This window comes from Lutra lutra, chromosome 2 (assembly GCF_902655055.1).
Source record: "Lutra lutra chromosome 2, mLutLut1.2, whole genome shotgun sequence".
NCBI lineage: Eukaryota > Metazoa > Chordata > Mammalia > Carnivora > Mustelidae > Lutra > Lutra lutra.
In genome coordinates, this window is record NC_062279.1 from 36,245,518 (window position 1) to 36,262,034 (window position 16,517).

Here is a 16,517-nt window from a genome sequence, read left to right on the forward strand (position 1 = left end):
CATGCAATCCATCCTGACTGAAGCCGGTGTGGATGCGTGTCAACAGTCAGCAGAGAGGAGGCTTCCAGGTGATAGAATGCCAAGCCCTGCACCAACACAGTGGTTCATGAGGCAGAGTTGACTTTTCTGGAAGGCGAGTGTTGAATGTGTATTTTGACCTAGAGAATGAGGAGAGTAGCCTTGGGCATTTCATCCTTCCTCAAGTTAGTATCAGGAAGTGGAGCTACAGAATGGAGGGGAGGAGATGTGTTTGATACCAGAGCAACTGGTCAGGCCACTGTTTGGGTCACCTAATGCCTGGGAGTAATAGCTTGGTTACTTTCCTTCTGTTACTCTCCCATTCTGGGGCGAGGGCTGTGGAGTGTGGGGCTGAGAGAATTATGCTCTCCCCTCCGTTCCTATCACACAACTCTTCCTAGGTGAGTCTTTTTTTTCTGAGAGTCTGTGTCTGGCCTCGGTTTCTGGTGGTTTGAGTTGTGGTTTCAGCCTATGGGCAGCCATGTTGGCTCATGGCCTAGCTGTGGGATTTCCATAAACAGTCCCTTCCTCCTTCTCCCACTCATTGACCAGCAAGCTGGTTTTGACTGCCTGATGTGTTCTGCTAGGCACCCCGGGGGGATATGAGAGAAGGTAAGAAAGCATCAGCATCTTTCCTTCCCCCCTTCCACTCCAAATCTCTGGTCTTTCGGAGTTTGGCACCCAAGAGCCAGTTTGACCAGTGCCTGCCCTTCCCAGCTTGGGCAACTGTGGAGGGCCTCCTCCGGTGTTACCCTGCCAGTCCTGCTCTTGTATTTACCTTTCATTGATAATCAACTCTTAGATAATGAGCAGGTCCTTGTACACTTGAAGGATTGTCTCCCGGGAGGTGGCATGGCATAGAGGGAAAGCGTGTGAGATTGGAGAATCAGGAAGGGGTTGGGTTTGAGTACTGGCCTGACTGCTCACTGCCTGTGTGACTTTGGGCAAGCTGCTTCACCTGCTCAGTTGTTAACTTTCTTCATCTGTAAAATGGTATTGTTAGGATTAAGTGACAATGTGCTAGTACCTAGCAGCCTGGCCTGGTGCAAAATTGACTCTAAATAGACATCAGTTTCCTTTTTCCTTCCTCAAACTGTGCTTTGCTGAAGCGCTAGATTTGATGGGGAGTTACAAGCTCTGTCTTTATTCAGCTCCTTGAGGAAGTCATTTCCCCACCTTGAGTCTTAGAGGATTCCTGTGGCAAATGATAAGGGATCACCAGAGCCCTTTAGTGTTGTTGCTCTGTGAATTTATGACTCTGTAGTTAGTCATTTCTGTGCTCCTCATTACTCTCATTAGAAGACGGAAAAGGGAGTAGGAGACATTCCTAGGGTAAAATTTTCTATTTCGACAAGAGATAATGTGGCTTCTGGAAAAAGGCTTACTACGGGAGGTCTGTCACATCTCTGTGTGGGCCTCTTGGCTCCTTCCTTGGTGCTGGAAAAGCATAAACCCTACGCTTGCCCCTCATGGGGAGCGGGAGCGTCTTAGAGGCCCTTGGTGCAGAAGAACACATGAGCGAAAAGCAAGGTGTTGGCAGTGTCTTCATAAAAGAATGGGAACCTGCCCTGTGCCCTGCATTGTTTCAGAAAATTGAGAATGCTCCTGAGTTACAGACGTCCTCACGTCCAATGGCTGCGGGCCACGCATGGCACTGGAATCCCCTTTCCCTCTGCCTGCCCTCCGGCCTGCCCATCCCTTCCTCCCTGTTTACTGCTGCTGCAGCAGCCAAGGTCACCCTGTGGGCTGCCGCTGGGCGTGGCTTTCTCACCAGCTGGCATCTCTGTGCAGAGTCAGCAGGACCAGCCCAAGTGTGCAGCGGGGGTCCTCAAAATGGGCAGCACCCTGGAATCACTGGGACGCTTGAAAAACATGCAGATGCCTGGGCCCTGTCCCGGATCAGTTAGAGCCCTGGGAGTGAGGCGTGGATACGAGTTCGTGTGAAAATATCTGCAGGTGGTTCCCATAAGCAGCCTTCCCCATGGCCAGCCTTGCCTTCCCTCAGCATCTGCTCAGATGCTCTCATGTCGGAGGCGTCCCAGGCCTCTCCCCAAGCCCTTGACTCTCTCGTCTTGCTGGGGCTCGGTCCTTTTATGCCCCTCCACCCGATTCCTGTCCTTCAGGAACCCTGCCTGAGGTCGTGGTAAGTGTAAACTCGAGTGACAGCCCAGTTCAAAACATGAACAAATCTTTCCAAAGAAAGGTGGTTTGCCAGTGGTGGACGGGAGGTCTTTGGTACTGAGTGTAGCAGGATTTTTGGGACTGGTCTGGGAACTTAACCACTGTGCAAATAGCGTTTTTGCTTAAAAATTGCCTGGGTGGCTTGGTCGGTTAAACGTCCGACTCCTGATTTCTGCTCCAGTCATGATCTCAGGGTCCTGGGGTAGATCCCTACTTTGGGCTCTGTGCTCAGCAGGGAGTCTGCTTGGGATTCTCTCTCCTTCTCCCTCTGTCCCCCTACCCCGACTCGTGCACATGTGCTGTCTCTCTCTCTCTCTCTCAAAATAAATAGATCTTTAAAAAATAACAAATAAATAAAAATTGAGGAGCCTGCTGTAGAGAGGAATAAGATTCACCTCATGTCCTCAATGTGCTTAAAATCTGGTAAGAAGAGACTTAATCTCGCAGAAAAGTATATGCCGATCTAGAACGAAGGGCTAGATTTTGTCATGGAGAGCAGTTGTTCTCAGACTTGGGCCTGTGTAGGGATCCCTTGGGAACATCTGAAAAATGTGCATGTTCTGACCATGTTCCATTTGACTGTGATTCAGTGTTTTTCGGGTGAGGTCTGAGCCTGGGCCTTTTGCAAATATGCTCCCCGGGAGAGTGTGATGTGCATCACAGCTGGAGCAGGATGGGTGTGCAAGGATTCAGAGAGGGGGGAGGCCAGGGACAGACCGCAGCCCAGAGAAGCTTTGTGAAGGTGGATCCTCTTATCGGTTCCCTGGAGGTCGAGACTGGCCGTGTCTGGGAGAGACCGCTTGCCTAGGCTTTGACACCCTGCCCCGCCTCGGGTGCTGTTTGTTTCTTGGCTTTCCCCGCCGGATGACTGGCTGCCGAGGTCTCCAGCTCAGACATGCTGGTACATTCTTCCTTGAGCAGGAAGTTTCTGCCTGGGGCTGCCATCCTGGCAGCGAGCTGTCACCATGAATCTCCTAGGTCCAGCAATTGGAGTGGACACTGAGCCATCACTCTGGATCAAGGCTCTGGGATCCTGGGGCTGTTTTCTCCTGTCATTCCTCTCCCTCTGGGTGGGGAGGAAGTTAGGGGGGGAAACTGCATTTATAGACACCCGTCATATTTTCCTAGCTTCTCATGGTGGAGAGGGAGGTACATGTGAGCCTAGGGGCAGACTGTGGGGAGGGTGGTGGGTGAGGGAGGTGAAGGCGCCCCCCGCCCCCAGGTAACCGGGCAGGAGAGCTGCTCCTATGTCTTTCTGCAGTGGGAGAGCTGAAGAGGGGGTGGGGGGAGAGAGTGGGCAGGGTGGGGGAGTGGGGAACGGGACGGAGGGTGGAGCAGCCCTGGAGGGCGGAGGGGATGATGTAGTTGAAATCTGACCCGCTCATATCTGTCATTACGTGTGGGTTAGTGTCCGAATGGTTCCCCAAATTCCACTTCATCACTCATAATTCCAGATGGGGCTCCGGAGGCCTTTGGGCTGTGGTTTGGGGTGATGAGAGTGAGTTGTGCAACACCAGCCCTGAGACTTGGCCTCTGCATCTTGTAATTAGCGTTGTCGTGGGTCGGGGAGAGGAGCTGCCATGGGCTAGGCTCTCCTTACGGATTTTCATGTAATCCTCACAACCACCCAAGGAGGGTTTACTGTCCCCCTTTTATAGGCAGAGAAACTTGCCTGCAGTCACAGGGCGATAATGTCACAGCTAGAATTCCAGCAGCTCAAGCTTTTAAGATTTTATCGTGCTGCTTCGAGTGCATTGGGTTGAAGTCAGATGGCCTGAGCTTTGTAGTTCAAGTTCTGCCTCCAATTATGTGACCTTGGACCAATCCCCTCACTCACAAAGCCCCTCCCTTTCCTCCAGTGCCAGATGGGGGGCTGGGAGTGGGTCAGGTGCTCCGTGTCCCGCAGAGGCTGGTAGCCGTGTGGTCCTTGGAGGCAGCCTGACTCTGTGCGGAGCTGTCTGCCCAGAGCCGTTCTCGTTCTCCTTGGGGCAGTGGTGGTTGCTCAGTGGCTTTTTGGAGTGCCTGTGGCTCCTTTGTGGACTCTGATTTAGGGGTGCGGGGCCTATCTCTCTTTATCAAATAGAGGTGTCCTTAAAAGTCAGCAAAATGCAATCACTGTATATCTGAAAAAAATGTGTAAATCAGATCATCCATATTTGAAATTCTAATCTGACTACCTAAAGGCATCATTTAGCTTTATGGCCTCATTTGTTAAGAAAAAAAAGGGGGGGGCGCCTGGGTGGCTCAGTGGGTTAAGCCGCTGCCTTCGGCTTAGGTCATGATCCCAGGTCCTGGGTTCGAGCCCCACATCGGGCTTTCTGCTCAGCAGGGAGCCTGCTTCCTCCTCTCTCTCTGCCTGCCTCTCTGCCTGCCTCTCTGCCTACTTGTGATTTCTCTCTGTCAAATAAATAAATAAAATCTTTAAAAAAAAAAAGAAAAAAAAAAGAAAAAAAGGGGGGATAGGAGGCAACACATCCTTTCTGAATTTCTTAGTCTACCATTTAAGGGCGCTGAGACTCCTTTTATCGTGGTATTGTCCCCACCCATTTTCTTGTGTGTAGAAAATTTCACATACTCCATTTGCTTCAAGTGATGTATGTTAATTTAGATCATCGGGCCTAGAAGGGCTCTTCCCTACTGTCTAAAATACTTCTTAAGGGCAGTCTCCTGGAATGACAGGTCATTTCACTGCTAACCTTTTAGGAAATTTACTAAATTCTCTTTATCCAAGATTTGTTTCCCTTATGGCTTTGAGATAACCCCCAATAACTGGGGGCTTCAAGATTATTCTCTGAGGCTTCTGCAGCAACTTTAAGGGGCACCAGGAGCTCTGGACAGGTTCTTAAGGTCCATAGGGGGGTAGATTTTCCAATTTATAAATAAGAAACTTCACGGCTGAGGTTTCTAATCTTGTTCATTTCTTTGGTTTGCTGTCATCCCCGTGTCTTCATTGCTTCGTTTCTGACAGCAGAGAAATAAGCAAACCAGGGAGATTGTGCTAGGACAGAATGTTGCCCGACCGGGTGTCTTTGGGTTTCTTGCTGTTTTACTAGGACATTTATTTAGTGTTTTATGGCATACAGACATCATTCCAGTTGGTATTCATAATAATCCTGTGAAATAAACTAAACAGCTGGATTTTTAAGATTTCTGTATTGTGTGTATATGTACCCTGTTTATTACAAAAAGAATTTGAAGTGGCATAAAGCAGGACCAAGCCAACAAGGAGACCAGAACCATCAGGAAAGAAAAAAAAATACAATAGCTAATACTTGTTGAGAGTCATCTATGTACCGGGGATGACTGCAAGTGCCCTGAAAAGTACTTACTCATCCTCATGACCGCCTTGTGAGGTAGGTACCGTTAGTATCCGTATTTTTACAGAAAGGAAAACTGAGGCATAGTGGTTAAGGAACTTACTCAGATGGTAGAGCTCACACTTGTAACCACCATCCTAGAAGACACCCCTCTGTAGTAATTTACGGCCAAGGATAACGTTTGTGTCAACATAGCCATGGTAAGAATTATCACCATTTTACGGAGGAGAGTGAGCTAAAGAACGTGGGTAAGTGGCTTGGTCAAGGTTGCAAAGCCAGGACTAGCGTCTTGGTCTTCTGTCTCTTAGTGTTGTTTCCAGTGCCTCACATAGCATCACGCTTCTGAAAAATGAAAAACATGTGTCTTTCAGAACCTGGCCATGGGGGCAGGCGCCGTTGGATCTTTGCAGCTGACCTACATCTCGAAGGTAATGTCCACCTGGATCTCTGGGGATTCACGTCCTCTAAGTAGGTTTAGTATCTAAATGAGAAATGTCAAATTCTTCGGGCATTAGCGTTTGGGTGTGTTGCCTGGGCAGTGAAGTGCTCCCCTGTCCTCCCTTTGGAAGCTTTGCTGCTGACCGGCACTGGGTGGTGTGAGGTTAGCAGGTTCTTGGAGGGTGAGCCTGAAGCCTCTTACTCCGGGGACACAGTGGTCAGTGATGCTCCCAGCTCCCGTCAAGGAGAACTAGGTGCTGGGGTAGGAGTCGGGCATGACCTTTTATCGTCACTGGGGCAAAAAGTACCAAACAACTGCAAAACCCCCAGTGACTAGAAAAGACTCTCCCAAAGGGTATTGTTCCACAGGAGCAGCTCACAAAGGGTGGGGACAGGATGACTGTGGAGGGAAGGCTAGGAGAGCCCCGGGAAGGCACTTGGTTGTGCCAGGGAACTGTTCAGCTGCCAGATGACTGCTGGAGAGCCTGGCAGGCAGGCGGATAGACCACCCCTGGTCGGTTAGTGCAGACGGAGAAAGAGCAGCCCCTCTTCGGAGCTGAGACACTGGGGCCCCTCGGGCTGGTTGGTGATGCCCACGCCGGAGCTGCGGCACTGAGCTGCTTTCAGCGGCCCACCCCCACCCCCGGAGCAGGCTCCAGTGCTGACCTGTGATGCAGCAGAGATAAAAAAGGCTGGGGATTTAGAGCCTCGCCAGAAAGAGGAACTCTTTGTCCAATGAGAAGAGCCAGGTGGCACCCAGCCAGCACAAAGGTTCCGGAAGTCCTGTTCTCCCCACGCACCCTTCATATCAGGCCTCTTAGGGATCTCTGCTTCCTTGTCCATGTTTCCCACCCTCAGGGGTTGAGACAAGGTTGGGGGGGACCCTGATCTGAGTGAGCTTTGGGAACCCTTGGGTCCAGCCGCCTGTCGCAGCTGGCCGGGGCTGGTCTGGAGGTCGCAGCCACCACAGGGGCTGGAGGCAGGGCTAGCCAAAGCAAGGGCTAGCCGACACCGCTGGGCACAGAGGCAAAAGATGCAGGGCAGGGTCTGAGCGGATTAGAGAGAGGAGATAATGACCTCAGGCGAAGTGGGCAGGGCTTAAAGAAAAGCTTTGCTAGCGCAGCTGTGGGCAATTTGTGCTTGCCTTGTGGTGAGAGATGTGGCTGCCTCTGGGGCCTGGCGGGCCGGAGGCCTGGGCCTTCCCCTCTCCTGTCCGGTCTTGGTGGGGGCTCATGAGGTCTTTTTCTAGGAGGTTTGGAGGAACAGAATGAGAGAGGCGGAGTAGAGAAGCTCATTATTAGTGAAACTCCAAACCTCCTGTTGGAGAGAGTTTGGTTTGGTGAGAGACTTTATTCTTTCTTTTTTTTTTAAATGGGGGAAGAGTGAATACCATCTCTTGCTGAATCACGATTTATAAATGCAGCTCAGATGAGGGTTTTTAGAATTCTCAGCTTTGGAAGCTGTCTCATTTAGAAAGGATGGACCTGCTTCTTAGCCCTTCAGGAGAGATGCAGGCCTGGGTGGGTGTTTTTGCATTAACTACCCCCCCCCCCCCCCCCCCCCGCAACTGCCCCAGGGGTCAGGTTACATGGAGCAGTGAGCCTTTAACCTGACCCAGTGCCAGAAAGCAGGGGTTTTCCCAGAAACCCATTTAGCGGGGCCACTGGCATCAAGTTCAGCATTCCAGTTTATTTCTCGTGAACCTTTGGGGAGCCCCTCCCAGAGGAAAACATTTTACCGTAGTGTCGACCTGGCTCTCTGTGTACTACGTGTGGTCTCTGCGCAGGGGTGCTGTTCTGTGGCTCTTTCTTGAGGGCGTGTGTTGGGACCATGAGTTCCTTCAGAAAGGCCGACAGAGGTGTAAGTCCTTGACTTGATGTCCTCCGGGGCACTGATGGCCGCAGAACCAGGTTTGGGCAAACTGGAAAATGATGGAAGGTGGGCTTGGTGCCACCACCTTCCCGCCTTGCCTGATGGATCTTCTCTTCTATACAGCCAGCCCCCGTGTCCCATCCCCAGCCGTGTCCCACTCTGTCAGGGCCTTGCCCTCAGTTAGTTATAAGGAAGACCTTCCAAGAACACTGGTTCTTAACCTCTTGGGGTGGTGGTGGTGGGTGGGGGGAATCAGTGGTGGTCACAGATCCTTTTGAGTGCTGGGTGAAGATCATGGACCGCAGGTGAAGTATGTATGTGTGTACAACCCTGGTTTTGCCTGTAATTTCAGGGCTCATTGACCTCCTGAAGCTGGTCCAGAGACCACTGCTTAGAACCCTTCCAGTCATTCTGTGTAGTTGACCGTGGCTTCCTCTGCTCTTGATGCCACCTAATGGGGCAAGGGTGCCCGGACACTGGGGCAGAGCTACCCCGGAGCTTCAAGACCTTCTGCTGCTGCTGCTGCTCCTACCAGAGGGGCCCCAGCTCCACTTCCGGCCAGAGGCAGACAGGATGGGGCTGGCTAGCAGTGCCCTGCCACTGATGAGTTTGCTGCCGCTGTGGTCTGTGTTTGATCTGATAAGAGCAAGTTCCTGAGAGTCTGTTGAGCTGTAGAGTGGCCTTGTCTGCGTCACTCTCTGGTTGACCCGTGCCCATTCCGCCCCTCACATCCTGACCTCCTCTCACTGCTTGCATAACTCAGGACCCACCAGTCAACCACGGCTACGCAGCTACTTAACTGTGGCCACCTCCGGCAGGGGGATGGTAGCACTTGGGTGCCCTCTCTGTAGCTGTTCTGTGAGCCATGCTTTTTCAGGATCCTCTGGTCCTTCACTACATCTGAAGGAGGCTGCACAGTCTGGTCTGATCACCAGCGTGAGGTGGGGTGGAGGCCAGAGGGCTTATACCTCCCAGGGGAAGAGGGATTCTGCTGTCACGGTCCCCAGGATATCAGGAGGAGGCCAGAGCTACCTTTCCATAGTAAATGAGGCCCGTACTTCATCCCTTCTCCCCAAGGAACACAGCCCAGTTAGATGGAATTTCATTTTCCTCTTTTGCCATTCTGTGATGATAAGAAGGAAACTAGTAATTGCACTCTGGTCCTGCTAATTGGGAAGCTGATCAGAGACACTGAGGGTCTTACCCTTGCTAAATGGCCCACAGGGCAGAACTAGGACTGATGTCCGGTTGATTCAGCAAGGAGCTAGCTGCTTTGCCAAGTAATGCTTCTGTGGTTGGGCCCGAGGCAAATTATAGGTGTGCGTGTATGTAATCTCTGATGTCCCCTGACTGAAAACTGGATAAACCTATAAAAACAAATGAAAAGCCAGGTGATCGCTTAGGTTATTGTAATAAGCATGCCGGTAGCATTCCCTCAGTGTAGGCTGCTAAAAAGTTGTGGTCACTGTGGACCATTTGTCATCCAACCTGGTGAAAAGTCTCTGCCCGTCATGCTTTCTCTGGTCAGTGATAAATGTCAGTTTCTGGGAGAAAGGGGTGAGCCTTCTCATAAGCCAGTGAGGGTCTGAGTGCCCAGCTTTTCACAGCCATTCTAAAGCTTACAGTTGGAAGGAAGCCGTGAGATAGGTGGGTTCTGAGGGTCAGCCTGCTCTCTGCTGGTCAGAGCTACATGGGAACTGAGGGCAGGCCATGCAGGTGTTCTGGGCACAAGGGACCTGCAGGAGGAACAAGGGTGCTGAGGGAAAGAGCCAGAAATTGAGTCACTGACAGATCAGGACGTCAGACAGAAGCAGGATAACGGTGTATGCTGTGGTTCAGATGGAATCCTAGGATCCAAAACCCCAAAAACAAGGTGGCACAGGGACCAGAACTTATGATGTCATGGAGCTCTGGGGAGTGGTTTCTGGGGGTGGTGAAGACATGCCTGAATTTGGGTAGTCTGTGAGGTGGGCTCACCTTTGCCTGAATTTTTATGTTTTTTAGGACTGTTGAAAGGCTTTCTTTAGGCCAGAAGAACTCCACATCACATCCTGGTGAACAGATTAGAATATAACCATATCCCTCATTAAATAGAATTGGCTATAAAATATTCGAAAAGATTTCAGTCATCTTATTTCTGGAATGATTTGGCTGAGTAACTCATTTAATTCATGATTGGCTATATTTCTCAGCAGTCACCTCACATATCCAAAGATTCTTTTGAACTAAGAATATCAAAGCTACTAATTATTTTCAAATGTGATGAAATTTTTGTGACCGTTTAACGAAACATTAATGAAGTCGTCTTAATGTGACATCTTGTTGCACTTAAAATCCTTGTCGAAGAGGTTGGTAGAATGTTATGTAGACATTAGTGATTTATTTATTGATGTTGAGTACGCTATGTTCATTTTGTATGTTGGAGGGCAGGCCTTTCTCATACATGTAGGAGAAGGCCCTTGCTTGGAAAGGGGACTGAGAGAATGCTGTCCACAGGAGGATTAGGAGAATGTGGGACTAGTTCCTAACCTAGGGTCTTGGGGGAAGGTGCCTCCTTCGCAATCCCAGGTATAGTGGTGGAGACCTGTTCCAGGGACTTCAACTGAACTCCATCAAGGGCAGTCCCGTCTTGGCATATGGGGGACATGATTTGTTTTCCTTTATTCATTCCGCATGTTTGAACCAGAGTGAGGCAGGTTCACCTGTGTACATAATCAGGAGTGTACATGCAAGGGGTGGGATGGAAGAAACAAGATGAGATAACACAACAGGAGCTGTAAAACTATTTCTTTTTTTTTTTTTTTTTTAAAGATTTTTTTATTTACTTATTTGACAGAGAGAGAGCACAAGCAGGCAGAGAGGCAGGCAGAGAGAGAGGAGGAAGCAGGCTCCCTGCTGAGCAGAGAGCCCGATGCGGGGCTCGATCCCAGGACCCTGAGATCATGACCTGAGCCGAAGGCAGCGGCTTAACCCACTGAGCCACCCAGGCGCCCCTGTAAAACTATTTCTACTTTCTTCTCTTCCCTTCCCTTAAATGCATAGGTATGCTCTGATTCCTTGGGCACCCTCCTGTTTTCAGGATTAAACAGTCAGGGCAGATAGAAAAGGACATTGGCACGCTGCCCGACCTTCCTGTGAGCCCTAATTGGAATCTGTGTATTTGTAGCCATCCCACCTTTCATTTGGAGAACGGTTTAGGGAGGGGTCAGTGGTTGAGAGAGAGGGCTGGGGTCTTCCTAGTGTGAATAGGCCACATTCGGGTTGTGTGGTCCAAAGAGAATTTTGTTGGAGTGGGTGGCTTTCCAAAGTGTTTTTGCAAAGAGGATGAAGGTAGACAGCCAGGTAGTGGTTATCCCTTGAGGGGTGGGGATGGGGTTCTTTCAGGGAGGGGCACACAAAGGTCATCTAAGGAATAGGACTGGTAATGGCCTATTTCTTAATCTGGAGGGTGAGTACAGCGTTTCCACTTCATTACTATTGTTTAGAATGTTTATATATGTTTTAAATACTCTTCTTTTTTGTGAGGAAAATTTTACAGCCCCTCCCCCCCCAAAATTGGAAAAAAAATGCTTTACAACCATCTTAGAAAACTATTCTTTTTTTTTTTTTTTAAAGATTTTATTTATTTATTTGACAGAGAGAGATCACAAGTAGACAGAGAGGCAGGCAGAGAGAGAGAGAGAGAGAGGGAAGCAGGCTCCCCGCTGAGCAGAGAGCCCGATGCGGGACTCGATCCCAGGACCCTGAGATCATGACCTGAGCCAAAGGCAGCGGCTTAACCCACTGAGCCACCCAGGCGCCCTAGAAAACTATTCTTATTTTGTTTTTTATTTGGTTTAGGTGAGCATAGCTACACCGAAGCAGAAACCCAAAACTCCATTTTGCTTTGGTAAGTACTGAACTGGGGGCTGGGTTTTCTGAACAGTCCTGCGGCAACTTCCTCTTCGTGTGGAGACAGTCCTGTGATCACATGTGACTTGCTCCCTGCGTGTGTGAGTGACTTCAGTCATGGCGACGTGCCTACCTCTCCAGCAATACCGCTTTCCTTGGTCTCACGGGGAAGATAGAACCGGAAGGCGGAGGTACAGGAACCAGTGACGGTTCGGTTTTCCTGACCCTACAGGGCAGGGTCCAGGTATCTACTGGTCGTTTCTGGGAAGCCTTCTCTCAGATGCAGCAGCAGTGCGCTCAGGAAAGGTGGAGATGTTGGGGAGTTGGGGGAACAATAGAAAAGGAGTATCCTGTTGAGTGTCTCGGCACTGGCACATGAGTGCCAGAGTTGGGAGTGACACAGGAAGCAGAGTCACTCAGTGGATGCCCCTACTCATTAAATCATCAGTCGTTATTTGGCGCCTACTCTGTTCTCGGTAATATACTAAGTGCCACAAACAGATGCTAACAAGTAGTTTCTCTTGTTCATATGCATGGTTCTGCATGTCAACTCCATGAAGCCGGGCTGTCCCTTTGTTTTGTCACTGCTGTATCCCCAGCACATACAGCGGTTCCTGGCCCATAGTGGATGCTCAGTAATATTTGTCGGATGAGTGAATGAACTAATGAATTCTCTGTCTACCCGGCGATGCTCGCCTCCTGTAGTTCTGACTAATTTATGCTAGGAGAATAAGGTGGTCACTGAGCTGTCGTCTCTCCCAACTTCGGGTTGGGTCAGGCTTCTTTGGTGTTCTTGTTGTCCCATTTCTTTCAAGTGTCATCACTAAGCTTAGAAATGACTATCTCAGATTTTGTGGTCAGCAGATCTAAACAAGATAAGTAATGAACGCAGAAGTAAAATGATTGACTTCATAGAGGGTTCAGAGGAAAGAACAGGTTGAGAATGAGGTCAGGGTCACAGATTGATCTCAGGCAAGCTTTGTTCTTTTCCTGACCACAGGCAAGACTCCTAAGTCAGGCCAGTTGTGCCAGTGGAAACAAGGAGCACTGGGTCCAAAATGATACATGTACCACTGAGACTCTGGCCCGTTGGCGCCTCTAGAAAGCAGTTCAAGCTCATGTCTTGTTGAGGGCAGATTAGAAGCCTCATCCCTGTACAACAGCACATGAAGGGGGTGGTTAAAACATGAACAGCAGGTGTTGTTCTCATGGCTAATGGAACAATTCACACTTCTGGAGAGAGAGCGGCTGCAGCCCGCTGCTTCCCAGATGCGCACGCTGCTGACTTTGCACCGCGGCGGATGCCTTCGCTCTGTGCAGACCTCCACCTTGCTACTTCTGGCACCTGAGTTTTGATGGCGTCTTTTTGTCCTGCATGTGTTCTGACCTGGGTTTTTCTCTCTTCTTCCCTCTGACTATTGCAGTCATCAATGCCCTCTCTCAGAGGTATTTCCTTCAAGCTAATGACCAGAAGGATCTGAAGGACTGGGTGGAAGCCCTGAACCAAGCCAGCAAGATCACCGTATGTATGAGTCCTTCTTTCTGGAGGGACTCAGTGCCTCTTTTCAGCATGTGGCCTCTTTGGGGTGGGGAGACGCTCAGCCGACAGCAGGGGCTTTCCCAGGAGCCTGTTGAGACCCGGTTCCCCCTACCTCTTCTTCCACCTTGGCTGACTAACCACAAGTTGAACTGAGAGTTTGAGTTTGAATCAAGTTCAAGGGGAAGTGTATGGAGCGTCCCCGTTGTGCTTCCTGGGAGGGCTCCTGGTGAGTTGTGTTTTAGGTCATTCTGGTATGCTGATTCAGAACGTGGTGGGATTGGAAAATGGATTGCTGACTACGAGAAGCAGAGGAAAGGGAAAAGCATATAAAGAGGGAAGTCAGAACTTTTTACTAGGTTGGGAGTGGGGTGGGGGGTCCTCTTCTTCCTTTAAGAGGTTGCCTGGGGGTCAGTCCAGTCCATCCACCAACCCATCCTGGAAAAGCCTTCCATTTGAGAGTATCACTGAGCTGGTTCACTGACTGTTCTGTGAATATTCTCATCTTCTTTGACTTGGCTGGTGAACTCCTTTCTTTTTCCTTAGAAATACAGAAAAGGGAAAGGGTAAGAAAGAGAAGAGGGAAGACTTTATGTTTGGAAAAAAACTAGACCTTCCATTGACAGTAGGCAGACTTGTGGCATACAAGCCATGGTTTGTATGCTGAGAAGATTGATACTCTTTTTAAATTTATTTTTATTTATTTATTCTAAGTTTTTATTTTAATTCCAGTTAGTATACAGTGCTAGATTAGTTTCAGGTGTACAATACAGTGATTCAGCACTGCCATATGTCACCCTCTGCTCATGCTGACTAGTGCACTGCTTCCTCTTCATCCCGTTTCCGCAGCCCCCACCTGCCTCCCCTCTGGTAGCCATCAGTTTGTTCGTTATAGTTAAGAGTCTGTTTCTTGATTTGTCTCTCTCATTTCCCCCACTTTCCTTCTTTGTTTTGTTTCTTAAATGCCACATATGAGTGAAATCATATGGTATTTGTCTTTCTTTGGCTTTTTTCCCTTAGCATAATACTCTGTAGCTCCATCCATGTCATCCCAAATGGCAAGATTTCATTCTTTTTAAAAAATTCTATTATTTTTATTTTTTATTTTATTTATTTTATTTTTTTTATTTTTATTTTTTTAAAGATTTTTTTATTTATTGATTTGACAGAGAGAGATCACAAGTAGACAGAGAGGCAGGCAGAGAGAGAGAGAGGGAAGCAGGCTCCCTGCCGAGCAGAGAGCCCGATGCGGGACTCGATCCCAGGACCCTGAGATCATGACCCGAGCCGAAGGCAGCGACCTAACCCACTGAGCCACCCAGGCGCCCCATTATTTTTATTTTTTAAAGATTTTTATTTATTTGAGAGAGCGAGAACAAAAGTAGGGGGCGGGGGGAGAGACAGAGGGAGAGGGAGAAGCAGATGCCCTGGTGAGCAGGGAGCCCAACATGGGGCTTGATCCTAGGACCTGGAGATCATGACCTGAGCCGAAGACAGATGCCTAACCAACCGAGCACCCAGGTACCCCAAGATTTTATTCTTTTCTATGGCTGAATAATATTACATTATGTGTGTGTTATACACATATACATATATGTACATATTCATACATATTTACATATATACATATATATATATTATATATCTGTATCTATATCACTTCTTTATCCATTCATCAGTCAAGAGACACTTGGACTATTTCCGTACCTTGGCTATTATAAATAATGCAGCTATAAACATAGCGGTGTATGTATCCCTTTGAATTAGTGTTCTTGTTTCTTTGGGTAGATACTCAGTGGTTCGATTGCTGGATTGTCGGGTAACTGTATTTTTAACTTTTTGAGGAACTTGTTTTCCAGAGTGGCTGCACCCTTTGCATTCCCACTAACAGTGCAAGAGGGTTCCCCTTTTTCCGTATCCTCGCCAACACTTGCTGCTTCTTGTGTCATGGATTTTAGCCATTCTGACAGGTTTGGGGCGACAGCCATTGTAGTTTTGATCTGCATGTCCCTGATGATCAGTGATGAGCATCCTTCCTGTGTCTCTTGGCCATCTTTGGAGAAATGTCTGTTTGTGTCTTCTGCCCATTCTGTAATTGCAAGATTGATTTTCTGTATCATACAGTCAGAAATGCTTATGTTCTAGTCATTCCTGATAGTAACCATTATGTACTGGGGCAGATTGTTCTCCTAAATACCTCAGGGTGGGGCGCCTGGGTGGCTCAGTGGATTAAGCGACTGCCTTCAGCTCAGGTCATGGTCTCGGGGTCCTGGGATCGAGCCCCGCATCGGGCTCTCTGCCCCGCAGGGAGCCTGCTTCCCCCCTCTCTCTCTGCCTGCTGCTCTGCCTACTTGTGATCTCTCTCTCTCTGTGTCAAATAAATAAATAAAATATTAAAAAAAAAACAAAACCCTAAATACCTCAGGGTTTCTGTGAATAAATTAATAGAAGAAATTGGTACACCGATCCAACTCTTGTGATGCCAGACCCAAGCAGAGAACAATTGAGTTATTGAGGTGGTCTTGTTATTTTGACAAGCCTTGGGAAACCCAGGAAAAGAGGGAGAACTGAGGGGAGAGTGGGGTGTTATAGCTAACTCACATGCCTTTGCTTGTGCACATGGCTCTGCAGTGCTGAGCTTAGTACAGAATTTCTTCTTCCATGGTGGGGTCTTCACCCTTCTGTGTCTAATACAGTTTTGGAGTTTCTTTCAATGTCTGATACTTTATTCTCTTTCAGCCTTGCCTCTTAGCTTTCCTCTTCTGTCCATGTCTGGTTCACTGGGCTACCCAGCCTGTGAGGTTGTGGGGGCCTTTTAGCCCTTATAGGGTTGCTCTAAGCAGCGAGTTCCCCCTGCCTCTTTTCTGGCCCCGTGGAATGGAAGTTATAAGCCACAGGAGTGGGAAGGAATGTGGTGGTGCCCAGAGGCTGGGGGATCCAGAGGCTTGCTGGAATGTCAGAGCCTCCTGCAGGGTCACCATTGTCTCCACGATCCCCCTTCCTTTCCTTGGCTTGGTTCATACATCTCTTCACTCCTGCCAGAGGTCCCATGGGATAGAAGGCAGAGGAGGGGCACTCTCTCTCCTCATCTGTTTGTGCCCTGGAAAGGTTTACTCCTTTCTCCACTGCCATATCATCCTGTATCTTGAGTCCTTCCTCAGGGAGGCCAGAAAGAGGGAGGATGTGGGGCTGGACACATCAATGGCATGCATACTCACTTTAAGGCACCGTATATACACGTGAAATATCAGGCACTTTGGGGG

The 16,517-nt window shown here is 49.0% G+C and overlaps 1 protein-coding gene across 3 annotated transcripts in view; it reads left to right on the forward strand.

Moving 5' to 3' along the window:
• PLEKHA2 (pleckstrin homology domain containing A2) overlaps positions 1-16,517 on the forward strand; it is a 57,871-nt gene that overhangs the window by 19,341 nt on the left and 22,013 nt on the right. For all 3 annotated transcript variants that reach the window (XM_047717143.1, XM_047717142.1, XM_047717144.1), the window contains 3 exons: positions 5,888-5,944; positions 11,667-11,715; positions 13,142-13,239. In XM_047717143.1, the coding sequence (XP_047573099.1) occupies positions 5,888-5,944; positions 11,667-11,715; positions 13,142-13,239 (204 nt within the window). The remainder of the gene's footprint in view (positions 1-5,887; positions 5,945-11,666; positions 11,716-13,141; positions 13,240-16,517) is intronic.